This window comes from Danio rerio, chromosome 24 (genome assembly GCF_049306965.1).
Source record: "Danio rerio strain Tuebingen ecotype United States chromosome 24, GRCz12tu, whole genome shotgun sequence".
NCBI classification, from domain to species: Eukaryota; Metazoa; Chordata; class Actinopteri; order Cypriniformes; family Danionidae; genus Danio; species Danio rerio.
This window is the reverse complement of record NC_133199.1, coordinates 7,818,559-7,835,949: the sequence shown is the minus strand read 5'-3', so window position 1 is coordinate 7,835,949 and position 17,391 is coordinate 7,818,559. Positions and strand designations below refer to the sequence as shown.

At 33.6% G+C, this 17,391-nt stretch overlaps 1 protein-coding gene and 1 long non-coding RNA gene across 5 annotated transcripts in view; both read left to right on the top strand.

The window, feature by feature from the left end:
* The window catches only part of atp6v0a1b (ATPase H+ transporting V0 subunit a1b), a 38,006-nt gene that overhangs the window by 7,757 nt on the left and 12,858 nt on the right, over positions 1 to 17,391 (top strand). The window contains exons 10-18 of one of the 4 annotated variants that reach the window (XR_012399133.1): positions 807 to 1,019; positions 1,409 to 1,559; positions 3,521 to 3,660; positions 4,094 to 4,254; positions 4,965 to 5,055; positions 5,604 to 5,722; positions 5,798 to 6,014; positions 7,481 to 7,588; positions 12,846 to 12,963. Coding sequence is in view for 2 of the 4 variants with exons in the window: in XM_009297243.4 (XP_009295518.1) it covers positions 807 to 1,019; positions 1,409 to 1,559; positions 3,521 to 3,660; positions 4,094 to 4,254; positions 4,965 to 5,055; positions 5,604 to 5,722; positions 5,798 to 6,014; positions 7,481 to 7,588; positions 12,759 to 12,953 (1,395 nt within the window). In the remaining 2 variants the exon portion in view is untranslated. 4 annotated transcript variants of the gene reach the window in all.
* Positions 13,442 to 16,289, top strand: LOC141380821 (uncharacterized). Its single transcript, XR_012399712.1, has 3 exons — positions 13,442 to 13,599; positions 14,622 to 14,744; positions 14,869 to 16,289. It is a non-coding gene; the product is annotated as an uncharacterized lncRNA (long non-coding RNA).

The window sequence follows — 17,391 nt, the reverse complement described above, 5'->3', positions numbered from 1 at the left end:
TTTTGAACAATGCTAATGGGCAAATCTGATTCAATTCATTATGCTAAGATGCTAAAAGTGACCCTACCAGAAGAAGAAATCAGCTAAATGGATTTACCTCTAGGAGACTTGTAAAATGAGCCTTTAAATATCCCTTTAAATCTTTAAGCTCTGTAAAAGCAACATGGGTTACGATTTAATTTTATTGTTATTCAATTTTATTCAAATTGTTAATTTAAGTTTTTTATTATATATAATTCATTTCTTTTATTGATCTTATTCTGCAGTTCTGGTTTTTGTGATTGCTTTAAAATGTCCAATTCAGTTACATATGGGAGAAATGATTGTATTAAGAAACGGCAGAAAACGATCAAACTGTTAGCTCTAAAGTCAAGTGTGTTTATGATTGTACATACAAATATAAATAATATAATTACTAAGTATTAGTTCGGCAGCATCAATTTTTATGGCTGAAATTGAATGGAAGACATTGAGACCGGAAGAACAATGTCAATACGGTATATTTATTCTGAAAGTGATTTAAACAATGTTGTTCCTCCGTTCTTTTATCATTACAATGGTGGTTTGGACTCATAAATCTATGATTTTTTTAAATCTGTCATTTTAAAGTGTTATCATTATAGTGCTTTGTGTGTGTGTGTGGAGAAAAGGGTCTTTTCCTCCAATTGTAGTTATTTTTTTTCAACTAAATCTTGATTACCAATTAATTTCATCCATTTTTACTGTACAATATCTTAATCTAAATATATCATAAAGTGGTCTAAAGTAATTTAAATGTTAATTATTGAGTGATTTTGTTGTTATAGGTATTGAATCAAACTGAAGACCACCGGCAGAGGGTTTTGCAGGCCGCTGCAAAAACTATGCGCGTGTGGTTTATCAAAGTGAGGAAGATGAAGGCCATTTATCACACGTTGAACCTCTGCAACATCGACGTTACACAGAAATGTTTGATTGCTGAGGTCTGGTGCCCCGTTTCTGACCTTGATTCCATTCAGTTTGCTTTGCGGAGGGGAACAGTAAGTAATATACATCAATCTAATAATCAAATAAATGCAAAGAGTCAATATTTATTGCATATATTCACCACCAGTCAAAAGCATGCCAATAGTTTTTGTTTTATTGTTATGCTACAAGCCTGTAGATCTCCAGTGATATGCTAAAATGCTTACAAATATTTTTGTAGATTATATAAATTGTGCCTAAACTTGTAATAAATGGTTTGGAGCACATAGTTGCACATATAACATACTGTAAAATTAAACTATTTCAATACAATTTAAGTAATCTTAGATTTATCTTAGAGTAAACTTTACTAATAAAGAATAAGCTGAAGCATTTAGCAATGTACTTTGTAAACGTTGTACCACAGTGGTAATTATACCATTTTTACCCCGAATTAATTTAGGAAAGAAGTGGGTCTACAGTTCCCTCCATCTTAAACCGAATGCAGACCAAACAGACTCCACCTACTTACAACAAGACCAACAAGTTCACCTCTGGATTCCAAAACATTGTGGATGCTTACGGCATCGGAACCTACCGAGAGATCAACCCAGGTATCAACATGCATTAAGGATAAAGTACATTTATACAGAAGCTGTACACTTGTGATGATGATCCACAAAACCAGTTATTAGTGTCAATGTTTTGAAATTTAGATTTAAACCTCATATGATATGAGATATAAATATAGCCTTCCATTGATTGTATGATTTGTTATGATTGCACAATATTTGGCTGAGATACAACTATTTGAATATCTGGAATCTAAGGGGTTGAAAAAAAATCAAAATATTGAGACAATAACATTTAAAGATCTTAGCAGTGCACATTAATAGTCAAAAACTATATTAACAGTAGGTTTTATATATTAACAGTAGGACATTAACAAAATTTATTCAAGAAACATCATTTATACTTATATTCTAATGATTATTGGCATAAAAAAATCTATTATTTTAACTTATTCCTTCTGCATAGTCCCTTATTTATCAGAGATCACCACAGTGGAATGAATCGGCATATGTTTATTGGCAACGGATGCCCTTCCAGTCGTTACTCAGTTCTGGTAAACATCCATACACTCACATTCACATACACACTAATACACTACAGCCAATTTTAGATGATCCAATTCACCTATAGCGCATGTCTTTGGACTGTGGGGGAAACTAGAGCACCTGGAGGAAACCCAAGCGAACACAGGGAGAACATGCAAACTCTACACAGAAATACCAACTGGGCCAGTTGGTACTGGAACCAGTGACCACCTTGCTGTGAGGTGACAGTGATAAGCACTGAGCCACAGTGTCGCCCATTATTTTGAATCATTCAATGCATTCTTGCTAATGCCAAAAATATACTCAAGCAACGTAAGATTGGTTCTGTGCTCACATTCATTGTACATTTAAACTGCATTAATACAGAAGTGCATATTGTTTGTGCTTAATAACCATACATTTACCATTTAGGGCTTTATTTTACCGATCTAGACGCAAAGTCTAAAGCACATGGTGCAAAAGCATTAATGTCATGTCCAAATCCACTTTTTCTATTTTAAGGACGTTTTAATAAAAATAAAAAGTTAATACGTTTTGCGCCCTGGCGCATGGTCTAACAGGGTTGTGCTTTTTCTCTTAATGTGTTATGGGTGTGTTTTGAGCATACTGTGCAGTAAACCAATCAGAGTCTCCTCTCCCATTCCTTTAAGTCAGTTGCGTCACGCCATGGTGCATTTGCTATTTACATGGCAGATTTTGTAAGAGGAAAAACTGAACGCTTCACTAGCATATAGATTAAAGAACAACCATCCTCCATTCGGCCTCTTTACTTTCTCTTTACTTTTACTCATTACTTTCTTGGAGTAAGGAAACAGTTTGTACGCACGCCACTGAAGATATCTATTAGCCTACATATTTAATTTAGTTTGTTAAGCACAAAGAGTTATTTCAAAACTATTTCTAAATTCAGTTCTAATTTACCGCAAACGAATAAATGAACAATAATAATGAGTTATATCCAAACATACTATCCTATTCTTATGCCTCATATGGTGATGCATTCATTTTCAAAACCCGGCAGGAGGACAAATCTAAACTTGTTTTTAATAAAACAAATATAAATATGTATATAATAAATAATACTGCTAATAACAACAACATTACATAAATGCAAATTTTCATAAATTAACTAAAAAAAGCCCCCTGATAGGAAGGCACGGAGGCATTTCAGTTCTTCAAAATAGCAACTTGCTAACAATGCACCTTAACACACCTCCTTTTCAGACCAGCACACCCATGAGTCCACAAAGTTGCGCAAATGGATTTGCTATTTAAACAACGTGGCGCAAAATGTAATACTTACTGTTGTGTTGGTCTGAAAATAGCAACAAATCGTGCCAAACATATCTTGTGCCTTATTGCGCCAGGTGTATGCTAGGGCTATTCATTTTTCACTCAGACGATAAATCATTTCTTACACTTGTATGATTGGATTGTTTCTGTTTTGTTTCTTGCAGCCCCGTACACAATCATCACGTTCCCGTTCCTGTTTGCTGTCATGTTTGGGGACATGGGGCATGGCGTGCTGATGACCTCTGCTGCGCTTTACCTTGTCCTTAGAGAGACCCGTCTGCTTGCTCAGAAGAGTGACAATGAGGTCTTCATTTATCAATGATTAACACATTACACACACAAAAATATACAACACCAAATTTGCATTGAAGATGTTAGTACATATCTAAATGTTAACACTGCAGGTTTAAGCGATTACACTCATAACATTGATGACTTATATAGTCATTGACTTAAATAGACAGAAAATGATTAGCCTTACTTTTTCAAATATTTCCCAAGTGCGGTTAAAGGTGCAGTAGGTGATCTGCCAAAATGCTAACCGTTAGCATAATAGCTTTGAAAACACAGCACAAGACGTCTAGAACGTCTTCACAGAACATCCTTGTCTGTGTGAACATTGCTTTTTTAATTTAATTACTGGTAAAGTCGTTTTGGAAATTTTTCTGATATACCTGTATCACTGTGTGAGTACTAATCATACTCTAAAATCTCTTTCATCTGGCGTGTGTGTGTAGATGTTTAACATGATTTTTGCTGGACGTTACATCATTCTACTGATGGGGATGTTCTCAGTCTACACCGGGCTCATCTATAATGACTGCTTCTCAAAGTCCCTCAACATGTTCAGCTCTGGCTGGAGTGTTCGACCCATGTTTGCACCTAATGGAAACTGGACGTAAGTTTACAACTTCTCAACAACAAATAGGGTATACACCGAGCTAGTGTTTTTCCCATGCTGATAAACTTCCGGTGTGCTGTTATTGTGAGTTTTTATACGGTTCCTTTTACAGCATCGATGTTGTAATGTAATTCAAATACAATCAGTTAAATAGACATTGGCATTTATTTAGTTGCTCAAGCGTAAAACAAGGCAAAAAGCTGTTTACTCGCACGCACCCGTCAGAATCGGCAGGCTAGCGCAGAAGCTCCATTGAATTTACCAGGGTAAAATAAATGCTCATATTATAGAGATATGGTGGGGAAAATGTAATTTAATGCAGCGCTTCTTGGACAATCTGAGACCCACTTTATATCGGATATTACACAGCCAGTTGAGATCGCTGATTTTTAAAGAAAACAGATCTTAAACGCGCCGATTTTACAATGGCATTCAGTTCACCGGAAACGATTAAACCAGGTTAATTGCAAATTAAAAGTCCTATTAGCATGCTTCGGCATACACCCTATTGGTAAAACATCAGAACAAAATGAAAAAAACTCCAGTCATGTAGTCATTCTTTTACTATTCAGAATAAAAAAAACGACAAAACAGCTTAGAGATTTTTTTTAACGTGTAATGTTACACAATGCTTATAAATGATGAAATACTGATGCACATTTACCTGTTTATGAATTTAATATTCTTCTGTTTTGTATGTTTTGTAGGGACCAGACTCTGGAGAGTAATTCAGTTCTTCAGTTAAACCCGTCTGTTTCTGGCGTGTTTGGTGGCCCGTATCCTCTCGGCATCGACCCTGTATGAATCATACAAAAACACTCACACACAACACACACCCTGGTTTTATCTTTGTCATCCTGCTAATGTAGATGTTAGGACTAAAGCAGCCTATATTCATTTACACTGAAGAGCGGCAGGTCTGCTTTTTAACTACTGAGAGATTTGAGCTGCTGTCTGGGCTATCCATGCCTTTTTACACCTCCCTTTCTTCATGTGTTCAATACTTTTGTCCCTCTGCTGTGTCTTTTTATTACACATAACTTAATTTCTATAGAAAGTAAATTTGCTTTCTTTGTTTGTATGAAGTATTTTGACATCTGGTGAAAATTTCAAGTCCTTTAGAAATATATTTTCAGAGAAAAATGGTGCCGTCTTCAGTACTTCATTTCTATAAGCAAACATCAACAAATATAAAATAGCACAAACAAGACTATCCTTGTGTACTTTTGTCCTCTAGTTAATTGGTAATGTAACAGATGTCCATAATGCAGTTTTCTTATAATCATCTTTTAAGCTTAATAGTAAAATGAAACTGTGTGTATGTGCTACCAATTTTCCTCCATTAGATCTGGAACATTGCCGCAAATAAGCTGACGTTCCTGAACTCCTTTAAGATGAAGATGTCTGTGATTCTGGGTGTCATTCACATGCTGTTTGGAGTCACGCTGTCCCTCTTCAACCACCTGTAAGTGCGTGTTCATATGTGTGTGTTAAGTAACTAGTGTTTCAATTACTGCAGCTTTTTCCATGTGTCTCACAGATACTTTAAGAAGCCTCTGAACATTTTCCTGAATTTCATCCCTGAGATTGTGTTCATGAGCAGTCTTTTCGGTTATCTGATCCTGCTCATCTTCTACAAGTGGATCGCTTATGATGCGGTGACCTCTAAAGACGCTCCCAGTCTTCTGATAGCCTTCATCAACATGTGTCTGTTCAACTACAACGACCCCACCAACAAACCGCTGTACAGAGGACAGGTAACACACATTAACGCAAAACAGAAGTTGTATTAATAGATCATTCTTGTTATATGCAGTTTGTACAAATATCAGAAGTTCAGTAAATTTTTCACTCTTTGTTATATTGCAGCCTTTTGCTAAAACAATTTCAGTTTGTTTTTTTCCCTCATTAATGTACACACAGCACCCCATATTGACAGAAAAACTCAGAATTGTTGACATTTTGCAGATTTATTAAAAAAGAAAAACAGAAATGTCACATGGTTTTAAGTATTCAGACCCTTTGCTCAGTATTTAGTAGAAGCACCTTTTTGATCTAATACAGGCTTGAGTTTTTCACACCTGGATTTGGGGATCTTCTGTCATCCTCTTGCAGATCCTCTCCAGTTCTCTCAAGTTGGATGGTAAATGTTGGTGGATAGCCATTTTTAGGTCTCTCTATCGATGCTCGATTGGGTTTAAGTCAGGGCTCTGGCTGGGCCATTCAAGAGCAGTCATGGAGTCGTCGTGAAGCCATTCCTTAGTTGTTTTAGCTGTGAGCTTAGGGTCATTGTCATATCAGAAGGTAAAGCTTCGGCCCAGTCCTTAGCACTCCGGAGAAGGTTTTCATCCAGGATATCCCTGTACTTGGCCGCATTCATCTTTCCCTCGATAGCAACCAGTCATCCTGTCCCTGCAGCTAAAAACACCCCCACAGTATGATGCTGCCACCACCATGCTTCACTGTTGGGAGTGTATTGGACAGGTGATGAGCAGTGCCTGGTTTTCTCCACACATACCTCTTGGAATTAAGGTCAAAACATTCTATCTTGGTCTCATCAGACCTGATGACCTTTTAGTAGAGGCTTTATAAAGCCCAGACTGGTGGAGGACTGCAGTGATGGTTGACTTTCTATAACTTTCTCTCATCTCCCGACTGGGTCTCTAAAGCTCAGCCTCAGTGATCTTTGGGATCCTTTTTACCTCTCTCACCAAGGAGGTTCTTTCCAATTGCTTAGTTTGGCTGGACAGCCAGCTCTAAGGGTTCTAGTCGTCCCTAACGTCTTTTATTTAAGGATTATGGAGGCCACTGTGCTCTTTTTGTAACCTCGGCCAGATCGGTGCCTTGCCAAAATTCTGTCTCTGAGATCTTTAGGTAGTTCCTTTGACCTCATGATTCTTATTTGCTCTGACATGCATTGTGAGCTGTAGGGTCTTATTTAATATTATCTAATCAAGTCCAACCAGTATAGGGTCTGAATACTTAGGACCTTGTAATTTTGCAGATTTATTAATAAAGAAAAACTGAAATAAGTCAACAATTCTGTGTTTTTGGGGTGCTGTGTGTACATTAAGAGGGGGAAAATTAAATGATTAAATGAGTTTAGCAACTGGCTGCAATATAACAAAGAGCGAAAAATTTAAGGCGGTCTGAATACTTTTCGTACGCACTGTATATGACTTCTGGCTGGATGAATAAAAGATGTTTGTCTGTGTGCGCATAGGCTGGGATTCAGTCTCTGTTGGTGGTGATAGCTTTAGCCTGTGTGCCAGTTATGCTGGTGGTGAAGACTATGATCCTGCGCCGTCAGCACTTGTGGAAGAAGCACCTGGTATGTTTATTTACTCAACCTTTATCTACTATATAAAGTATATCAATTGAGAGTGATTCACAAAGCTGCCGTTTTTGCAGAGATTATTTGAAAGCCTACTGAATATTAGTGTAACCAACACAATCTCACTGCAATTTATAACGTTTTGATTTGGTTTATTGATTGAGCTAATTCGTATTCGTTTGTGTGTTCTCATTCCTACAATTTGCTCATCCTCCAGTGAGGGCTTGGGTTAGGGGTGGGGTTTGTGGACGAAATTATTTAATTTTTGATCTTGACATTTCTGAATTAATATTCAATTTTCATCATTTCTACTTTTTATTTAGTCAATTATACAGTTGCATGTGCATTATTTTCGCTACCTGTTGCCAATGGCTTCTGCTTGTTCTCAAAGATTTAACTATATTTAACAAAAAAATTAAATAATTAAAAGAAGACATAATTTACACAGCATTATAAAATGATATGTTAAACTCTTATTCTCTGATATTGGGTGTGTTTTAAAATACTCAAATCAAGAATAGACCATTTCAATGTGGTCATGCCATTGGCCCATGGGCATTTCCTGCTTGTTATCAAACTATTTCATAACTGTAACAAGAGGCAATTCAATCATAACTTAATGTTTAAACAGCTATTACAGCATTATTTATTAATATGAGGCTTTTTTTGGATTCTCGGAAGTTATAGAAATTAAAAATGTAAAACAGGAAATACATCAGGAGTCTATTGTTTTTGTTTACATCCCTCAAAACATATCTGTGCTTATTTTTGCCTCCAATATGTTTTACATTTTAAATAAAATTGTAAGGCAACTTGCTGCACAGCTTTTTTTTAGTTGACTCAACTTTTTAATCCTAGTACTGTATACTGAAAACCCTAATAAGTTGACTGAATGAAATTAATTGAGTAAACTCGTTGCCTCAATTTAATTGAGGAACGGAATCTCCCAAAACTTGCATGTTTAAGTTTATTTAACTTGCCGGTGTGGTAGATATTACTTAAATTGTTCAGTTCAGTGTGTGTGTCTGTTCATGTAATTATATACAATGAAAAAATTGTTTAAAAGAAAAATAAGTAGCCATTTATTCCCATTATGATGAATAATTATACATGAAGTCTTGTTTCATGATTACAAAAAAGACTTTGCTAAAAGGTTGCACATATTAAAATTAACATTATTAACATATTAATAAAATTAACATTTTAAAAAACAGTCAAGACTACATTAAAAACAACCCCTTTTTTTTCAAAGGATTAGTTGTGATTTTGAGCTTACTATACTTGAAATCTTAAATTTATGCATTTTCATTGTATATAAGTTAAAATAACTCATATTTTCAGGTTACAGGAGTAATGTTAAGTCAACTTTACTTGATTGTTTAGGTTAAGACAACATTAGGGTTTACAGTGTGTGTAGTTGACCTAATTTAAGTTGAGACAACTCAGAATTGTGGCTTTACAATTTATGTTTCCCGAGTATTTTTGCTTTTACAGGGAACTTCATCACTGGTCAGTGGCTTAAGAGAATATTTTACGAGCCAGAAAATTAAATGCTTTGGCAAGTTATTTACTCACAATGTAGAGGGTTAAGTGTAATGTTGAATGCAAAGTTTGTTTTGTTTGATGAAAGTTAAAAGTGCTACACAAATGTTAGTAGACATGACGAACAAAGAGGGTTTGCACTGTTACAGACTGTGAGCTTTTGTGTTTCCTCAGATATTTTTAACAGCATGCCATGGGATAAAACCAAGTACACATTTTCTTTATAAATGTATGTCTGTCCATATAGATTGATAGGGTAGAATCATAGAATTGATGGTTTTCTTTAGGGCTGCACGATATTGGAAAAATATGATACTGCGATATTTTATTTTTTTACAGTAAATATTGCAACATGAATACTGTTTCACAAGATGGTTGAATAAGTCAATTTCACAGTTTTCTTGGAAATCTAATAGTATTCATGTACAAAAAAATTAATCATCATAATGCAAAAATGCTTTTCTTACTTTTTGTTTCCTTTTTAGACCAAATATCTAAAAAATCTTAGATCAAGTAAAATATATAGTTTTAGAAATAAGTCAAAATGAAGAGCTTTTCCTTAAAACAAGCAACAAATTATCCGCCAATTGGGTAAGTAAAATAATCTTGCTTTTACTTCGAGATGTGGATATTTGGACTAGAAACAAGACAAAAATTGTGTATAAATGATTAAAAACTATCTCCAAACATCATCATTTTTTGTACCTAAATGTTCTAAACTCTCTTGAAATGCATTAAAAATACATGAAAACTATAAACCATCACTGTATTATGGTTAAGCTTAGCAGTGACTAAGTGTAACAGTAATTCAGATTCAACATTGCATATTGTGACTATTGCGGATGTGCACATTGCAATATCGATGATGAAACTATATATTGCGCAGCCCTAATTTGCATACTCTTTCTTGGTTTGAAAGAGACAAATGTGGCTCTTCCCATTGGGGCACCTACCATGCTAGATGCCATGAAAGATCATTTTGAATAGTTAAAAAAGAGGACCCTTTTTAAAATAGCACATTACCTGATGATTGATGCTGATTTTATTACTTGTTTTTGCAAAATAGTATTATTTTTAGAATAAACGTTAATAAAATATAATAATAATAATAATATAATATATAATTATATAATAATATAATATAAATATAAATAAATGTATATATAATATAATATAATATAATATAATATAATATAATATAATATAATATAATATAATATAAATATTAATATAATATAATGTAATATAATATAATATAACATAATATAAATAATATAATAAAATAATATAATATAATATAATACTATAGTAATAAAATTACTCAAATAAAAAACATGTGTTGTATTTTTTTTTACCATAAAACTTGAAACACCTCTGAAGTTTTTATTAAAACATTTTAGGGCCCAAAATCATGTTTAAGTTTTAATAGACGTTAATGTGAAGGCCTAAAGTGGGAATAGAACTTAAAGTGTGAACTGAAACTGAACGTAAAGAGACTCAGACAATATAGTGTATTATAGTTTAAATTTACATTAAACGCAGCTTAAAGCTGTAGACGTTTACTTGAGGAAACAGGTTTGATTAAGAGCTCCTCTGTTAGACATTTTGGTCACACTTTACAATAGGGTTTCTTTAGCCAGCACCTAACTAAACTTTATAGGTTTCTCATGAACCTCCTAGGTAGGACTAAAGTCATTTTTATGTCATTTTAGTTACTTTCATTGTCTGAAAAATTAACTGTAATGTGACAACAAGGTAAAGTACTAAACAACTTCTAAGGGTAAACAACTAAAATAGACTATAATCATAAAAATATGAAAATATAGTAAAATAAAATATATATTTAAGATATTTAAGTTACGATTTAGTACATACAGATGAAGTCAGAATAATTAGCCCCCGTTTATTTTTTCCCCCAATTTCTGTTGAACGGAGAGAAGATGTCCGCAACACATTTCTAAACATGATAGTTTTAATAACTCATTTCTAATCACTGATTTATTTCATCTTTGTCATGATTACAGTAAATAATATTTGACTAGATATTTTTCAAGATACTTCTATACAGCTTACAGTGACATTTAAAGGCTTCTCTAGGTTAATTAGGTTAACTAGGCAGGTTAGAGTAATTAGGCAAGTTATTGTATAACGTTGGTTTGTTCTGTAGACTATCAAAAAATATATATATAGCTTAAAGGGGCTAATAATTTTGACCTTTTTAAAAAAATTACAAAGACTTTCTCCAAAAGAAAAAATATTATTAGACATACTGTGAAAATTTCCTTGCTCTGTTAAACATCATTTGTGAAATATTTAAAAAAGAAATAAATAAATAAATCAAAGGGGCGCTGTATATTGTATATTTTTACAAATAGTTTCTCTACATATGTTTACATGTGTGTCAACAAATTAAAATGTTTTTATTTTTTAAGCACAAGCAAATAGTTAAAACAGTGATTTAAATAGTATTTTAAAATCGCCATGAAATGGAAGTTAAGATCCGTTTTCTGCTATCGTGACATACGTCCACTTGAAACCATCCTGAAATTAGAGAAGAATGTAGGGTGGTGCATGATTTTGGCCTTTGTAAACTGATTGGATTGTTGACTATGAAGACTATATTGATAGTATAGATAGTATACACTATATAGACTACTTTGAAATGAAGGAAGAATGGTCGAATTTAGAGCAGAAACGGGACACCCACTAATATCATTGCCATACTGGAATTCCATGTAAAAAAGGAAGTGAAGAAAAGTCATGTTTGAGGGAGAAGGTTATGTATGGTACTGTATTTGATTTAAGTTTATGAGGGCAAATTAATTTGAACAAATAATGAAGTGCACAGATACAACATTTATTACAAGAACAATCATATAAAGTTGAGGGCCAATGTATTAGCTCTCCTGTGTGATTTATTTATTTATTTTTTGTCTTAAATGGATTAAAAAAGTTTTCACAGTATTTCCAATAATATATTTTTTTTTTTATGGAGAAAGTCTTATTTTTTATTTTGGCTAGAATAAAAGCAACCTTAAGATTTAAGGTCAAAATTGCTAGCCCCTTTCTGCTCTCCATTAAACAGAAATTGGGGGAAAATATAAAAGACTAACAATTCTGATTTCAACCCATTCATAAAAATATAATATAAATATATTTAATGCATAAATATATGCGTTTAAATCAATATATAAATAAAAAAACATTGATTTCATGGCAACTTTAACATCAGATATTTTATATGACATCTTTCCAAAGTGCACTTATAGATAAAAAAGAACGATATTTCTTTACTATTTTCTCAAACTCAAGGGGTTCTAATTTCTTTCTTCTGTTTAACATGAAACAAGAAGTCAATAATGCAGAATGCTGCCAAACAGCATTGACAACCATAGTAGAAACAAAAAACACTACGGGAGTCAACAGAGGATTTTTTTCAAAGAAAATCCACTAAAAAGGGTCATAATTCCCCTTAAAACCAGTTCTATGAGATCAAAAATAAACAAATCGATAAATTATACACTGTCCCGTCTTTGGTAGGTGCCTCAAGCAGTTATACCAAACACAGCATATACTCAAACGCCCATGGCATGCTGATAGCCACACAGACCTTGTTTGTATTTAGTCCCAGATGAGGGATGCAAGACCTGCAGAGAATCTAGAAACTTTAGAGCAGACAGGCACCAGCTCACCCCCCGGACTCACCCAACAGGGCACACAGAAGTTCGGTGGCGTCCGGGTCGGAAATGGGCCTACGGAGGACGAGGCAGAGATCATTGACCATGACCAGCTCTCACAACACTCAGAGGAAGGTGATGAGGTGAGTGTCGGTTTTACAGAACACAGTGAATTATATGTCAATTACTGTACTCTTTGAAAGTCACTAAGGCTGCTTTATTTGATGAAAAGTAAAGGTAAAACTGTAGCAATGTGAAATATTGCAACAATTTAAAATGTGTTTTATTCAACGCTATCTCACGGCAATTCGTAACTTTTTCATTTAGTGGCTGATTTGTACGATCTCATTTGTATATTTTAGTATGATTTGCTCATCCCCATTGTCGTTTGGGTAAGGGATTGAGTTTAAAAATCTGTTTAAAAATCTTATATTTTTGTACGTATGAACTTTTAACTGACAAAACCTAAAATAGTTACGTTTCCTCATGATATTAGGCTGGATTTACGGATTATAAAATTATTTGTGGCATAAGGCCTGCTTAAATGGGAATTTGCTGCTTATGTTTGTAATGAGGCAACAAACACATGGAAAAAGTGTTGTGTTCAAAAGCGTTAAATGCACGTTTAGACATTCTGTCATATCACTTAGCTCTTACTGTGCTTTTTCTTGAGTAAAATGATGTCTTAATAAACATTATGAGCAGCATGAGTTTGTATGAATTTTTCCTTGTGTGATCAGACTGGTTTTACTCATTTTTAAAATGTAATGTCATGACTGAACTCTAGCAGTTGTTATTCCAGTTTTTAGAGTCACATTGTCCTTACTAAAACCATTTTAAAGGTTAATTCGCATTGTACTGACAGATGAAAATGGAAGTGGAATGTAATTTCTCAGACATAACCTGGCGATTTTACAGACATTAGTTTGGACTCTGAACACATCTAAATCTTAGAGCTCTCTCACCCTCCATAGACAGCAACAGTCCATAATATTCAAAGTCCAGAAGAGCAACCAAAAACAACGTGCCTTCCATGTGACTTCAGTGGTTCAGCTGTAATCATACAAAGCTTCAAGAGCACTTTTATCCACCAAAAACTGTAAAAAAGACATTGTTCACCGTCTTCCCCATCAGATCAGAGTGTGTGTGTTTACTATGGGAAATGTGCTGCTTGCTCTTTGCACTGACTCGCAGAAGAGAAGAGATTTTTGCTGCTATACAAAAATGTTTTTGGAGCTTCATATTATTTAAGTTGAAGTCTCAGGACTGTTGCTGTCTATATAGAGGGTTAGAGAGCTCTTGGATTTCATCTAAAATAAATTATTTATATTATTTTTATTATTATAATATATTACATCTTAATTTGTGTTCTGAAAATGAGTGAGGGCCTCAGGGGATAAATACAACATGAGGGTGAGTAATTAATAGTAGAATTTTAATTTTTGAGTAAACCAATCTTTAGAAAATAATCATATTAACCATTATTAATAGATTGAGCACCAACAATAATCACTAACAACAGTAAATCAGCAATAAATCAGCATTTTACAATGATTTCTGTGGGATCGTGTGCACTAAATAATGGCATCATTAAAACAATGGCTTCAAATTTAGTTAAAATAAATTAATTACATTTAAATAGATTTTATTAGAAATCTATTCTTTTAAACTGTAATAAAATATTTAAACAACATTTGCCATTATTTGCAATTTTGATTAAGAAAAGAATATGCTTTGTTAAGAAATAGAGCAAAGCATATCTCAATTATTTCACAGTTTTCACTGGCAGGGTGCAAAAAACATCCCATCAGAGATGGTGAAGTGTAAAACATTACATAATAAAAAGTCATGACAACATACGTTTTTGTTACTTTACCTTCATTTAAAAAAACTAATTAGGTTTTAGCGTGATGTTTTAAGTCAGCCTTATTGATGTAATAATAATAATAATAATTCCTTACATTTATATAGTTCTTTTCTAGACACTCAAAGCTCTTTACACCTTGTGGGGGGATCTCATCATCCACCACCACGTTTAAATTAAAATGACTTGTAAAGTTAAATTAAATCAACTTAAAAATGTAAGTGAGCAACGTATTTTTTACAGTGTAGATGTTTGGTGGCACACAGAAAAACTCTACACTGACGATTTCCTGTGTTGTAATTTTAGTGCAGTGAGATCATTTTTAATGGAAAAGATCTCATACTGTATAATGCTGCAACTCAAGCTAGTCTATTTTGTAACTGCTTAGGCAAAAGAGACCGATTAAATGACACTTAAGCAATTTGTCATCCCACAGTGATTCGAGAAATGTAAACAGAGGAGTAACTCCTCAGCGAGACCCTGTGAGCCTGACTCACCCGCTCCAAACATACCCACCGCTGGAATGTGCAAAATATTTTCATCCCCTGTCAACTTTTGACATTGCCCTGAACCGTCTGTTCCATCATGTGCTGAGCGAATAGAAAAAGAAATACAAATAATGAAGAGAAAAAAAAAACACTTGAATGAATTTGGTAGCACAGTGTTTATTCAGGGTCAGTCTTATGAAATGTGTCATGAATATTTCCAGGTCATATGTCCCAGAATCCTTCTTACTTTAAAAATATTATAAAAAATTTGTTATATAGTGTAGTATTTTGAGATTTAGCCTGCTAGATGTGTATTGTGGGCAATACCTGTACACATTTGTTTTAATTGCAACCAGGTTTAATGCAGATACGTACTCAGGTTTACATTTCTGTAGACAGCGAAATACGTAACTGGAGCTACGTCTGCTTGCAGTTTTTGCATATCTGTCAAGCGCTATGTACGCTTTTTGATGATCTCAAATTTATCTCACGCATCCTCTTCTCACTTAAATCCACTATAGGGGCGCAATATACACTTCAGCCGACTAAGGGTGCATTCCCGAAAACCATTGTTAGCCAACTAAAGTCGCAAGTTGTGTCGTTACAAACATAGATCGTTGATTTGGCGTTTCCCTAATCTATCGTTCCATAAAACATTTGCAAACTGCTGTAGTTAGAAGCAGAGCTCCTGGCTGTGTTCTATTCTCAGTTATCCCCCTATGCCCTGTTCATTTAGAACATTCTAACATTTAAACTTTAAATAATTCTTTTTAAAGCATTAAAGTCATCACTCTTAGGTGTAATTTGCTTTCAAAGTATTTTCACAGTTCAGTTTTAGCGATCTTCATGTTTACAATTGCTCATTGATGACATTTTGAACACAGCCGTGGCTCATGACGAAAGCTGTGGGTGACCTATTATTTAAAAGCGGAATGTACGTTACGTCTCCAAGCTAGTGAAAACAAAAAACACAGCATATGTTAATGCTTTTAATTTATTGTATTTATAAAGTATCTATTTATAAAGTAGCTATTTATCAAGTAGCTGTACTGTAAATGACATGGGCCTGTTGGTTAAAACATTACTGCAGTGGTTTGAATATTTCCAATTGAAAAAAGTAGACTTTTAAAATAACAAAAAATAAACAATATTCTACTTAATAATAATAATTATAATCATCACTTCATCACGTTTTTAGCCTGTTGTTTCTTTATATATATATATATATATATATATATATATATATATATATATATATATATATATATATATATATATATATATATATATGTAGACAGGGGTATGTATCCACAATGAGCCTTTGTTGTTTAATTTGGTACTATTAATTTACTGTAAAAAAAATATCTGTTAATTAACAGTTTTAGTTTTGTGTGTATTTATGGTTGTGAATTACATTAAGGTACCTTGATCTCTGCAGTTTACAAATGACCTAAGTGACTTTTATTATTTTATTAGTTTTAGTAGTTTATAATAATATAATGCATAAGAAATAATATATAGAGAACTGAGTCTGTAAAATAACGGAAAATATACTAGCTGTTTATTACAAGGTTTTTGTACCATAAAATACAGCTCCAACCCAGACAAAATATCACTTTCAACTATTAAAAATGTTAATAAAAGTCTTTTTTTTTTTTCAAGGTTAAAAGTTGCTGGAAGAAAGATCCAGGTCCCATAAAGCAATTCAAAAGCATAAATAAACAGGAAAAAATAGGAACATGAATCACAAAATACAGAACATTGCTAATTTAGGGATATTTTTTAAAGTGTAGTGTCATCACTATTGTTAACATGTGGTCTGTATGAAGCAGAAAGTTAGCCATATGATGATTCCATCATTCTGGAAAGCACTATATGTTTTGAAACTTTGTTTGAAGAAGTAATAATTTATAACCATCCGAATTGAATCTTTATACAATTTATGATTATGAGTGAAATGATGAGTTATAACTGAGGTGCAGATCTGTGGTATTATCCACACATGGCAGCAATTGTCGGTGGTGAAACAGGATTGCGTAGATCCTCGTCTGCTGAGATTGAAAAAATTTAATATGAGTGCAAAAACAAAGGCAGGATTCAGCATGCACATTTCAGAACATTATACCGCAGCGTATCAGTGTAAATACCAGAAAACACAAACACTTCGCACACCTGTTTTCTAACAGATTGCTGTCTTTCTTTGTCTGTTATATAACCTTTGACCTGCCT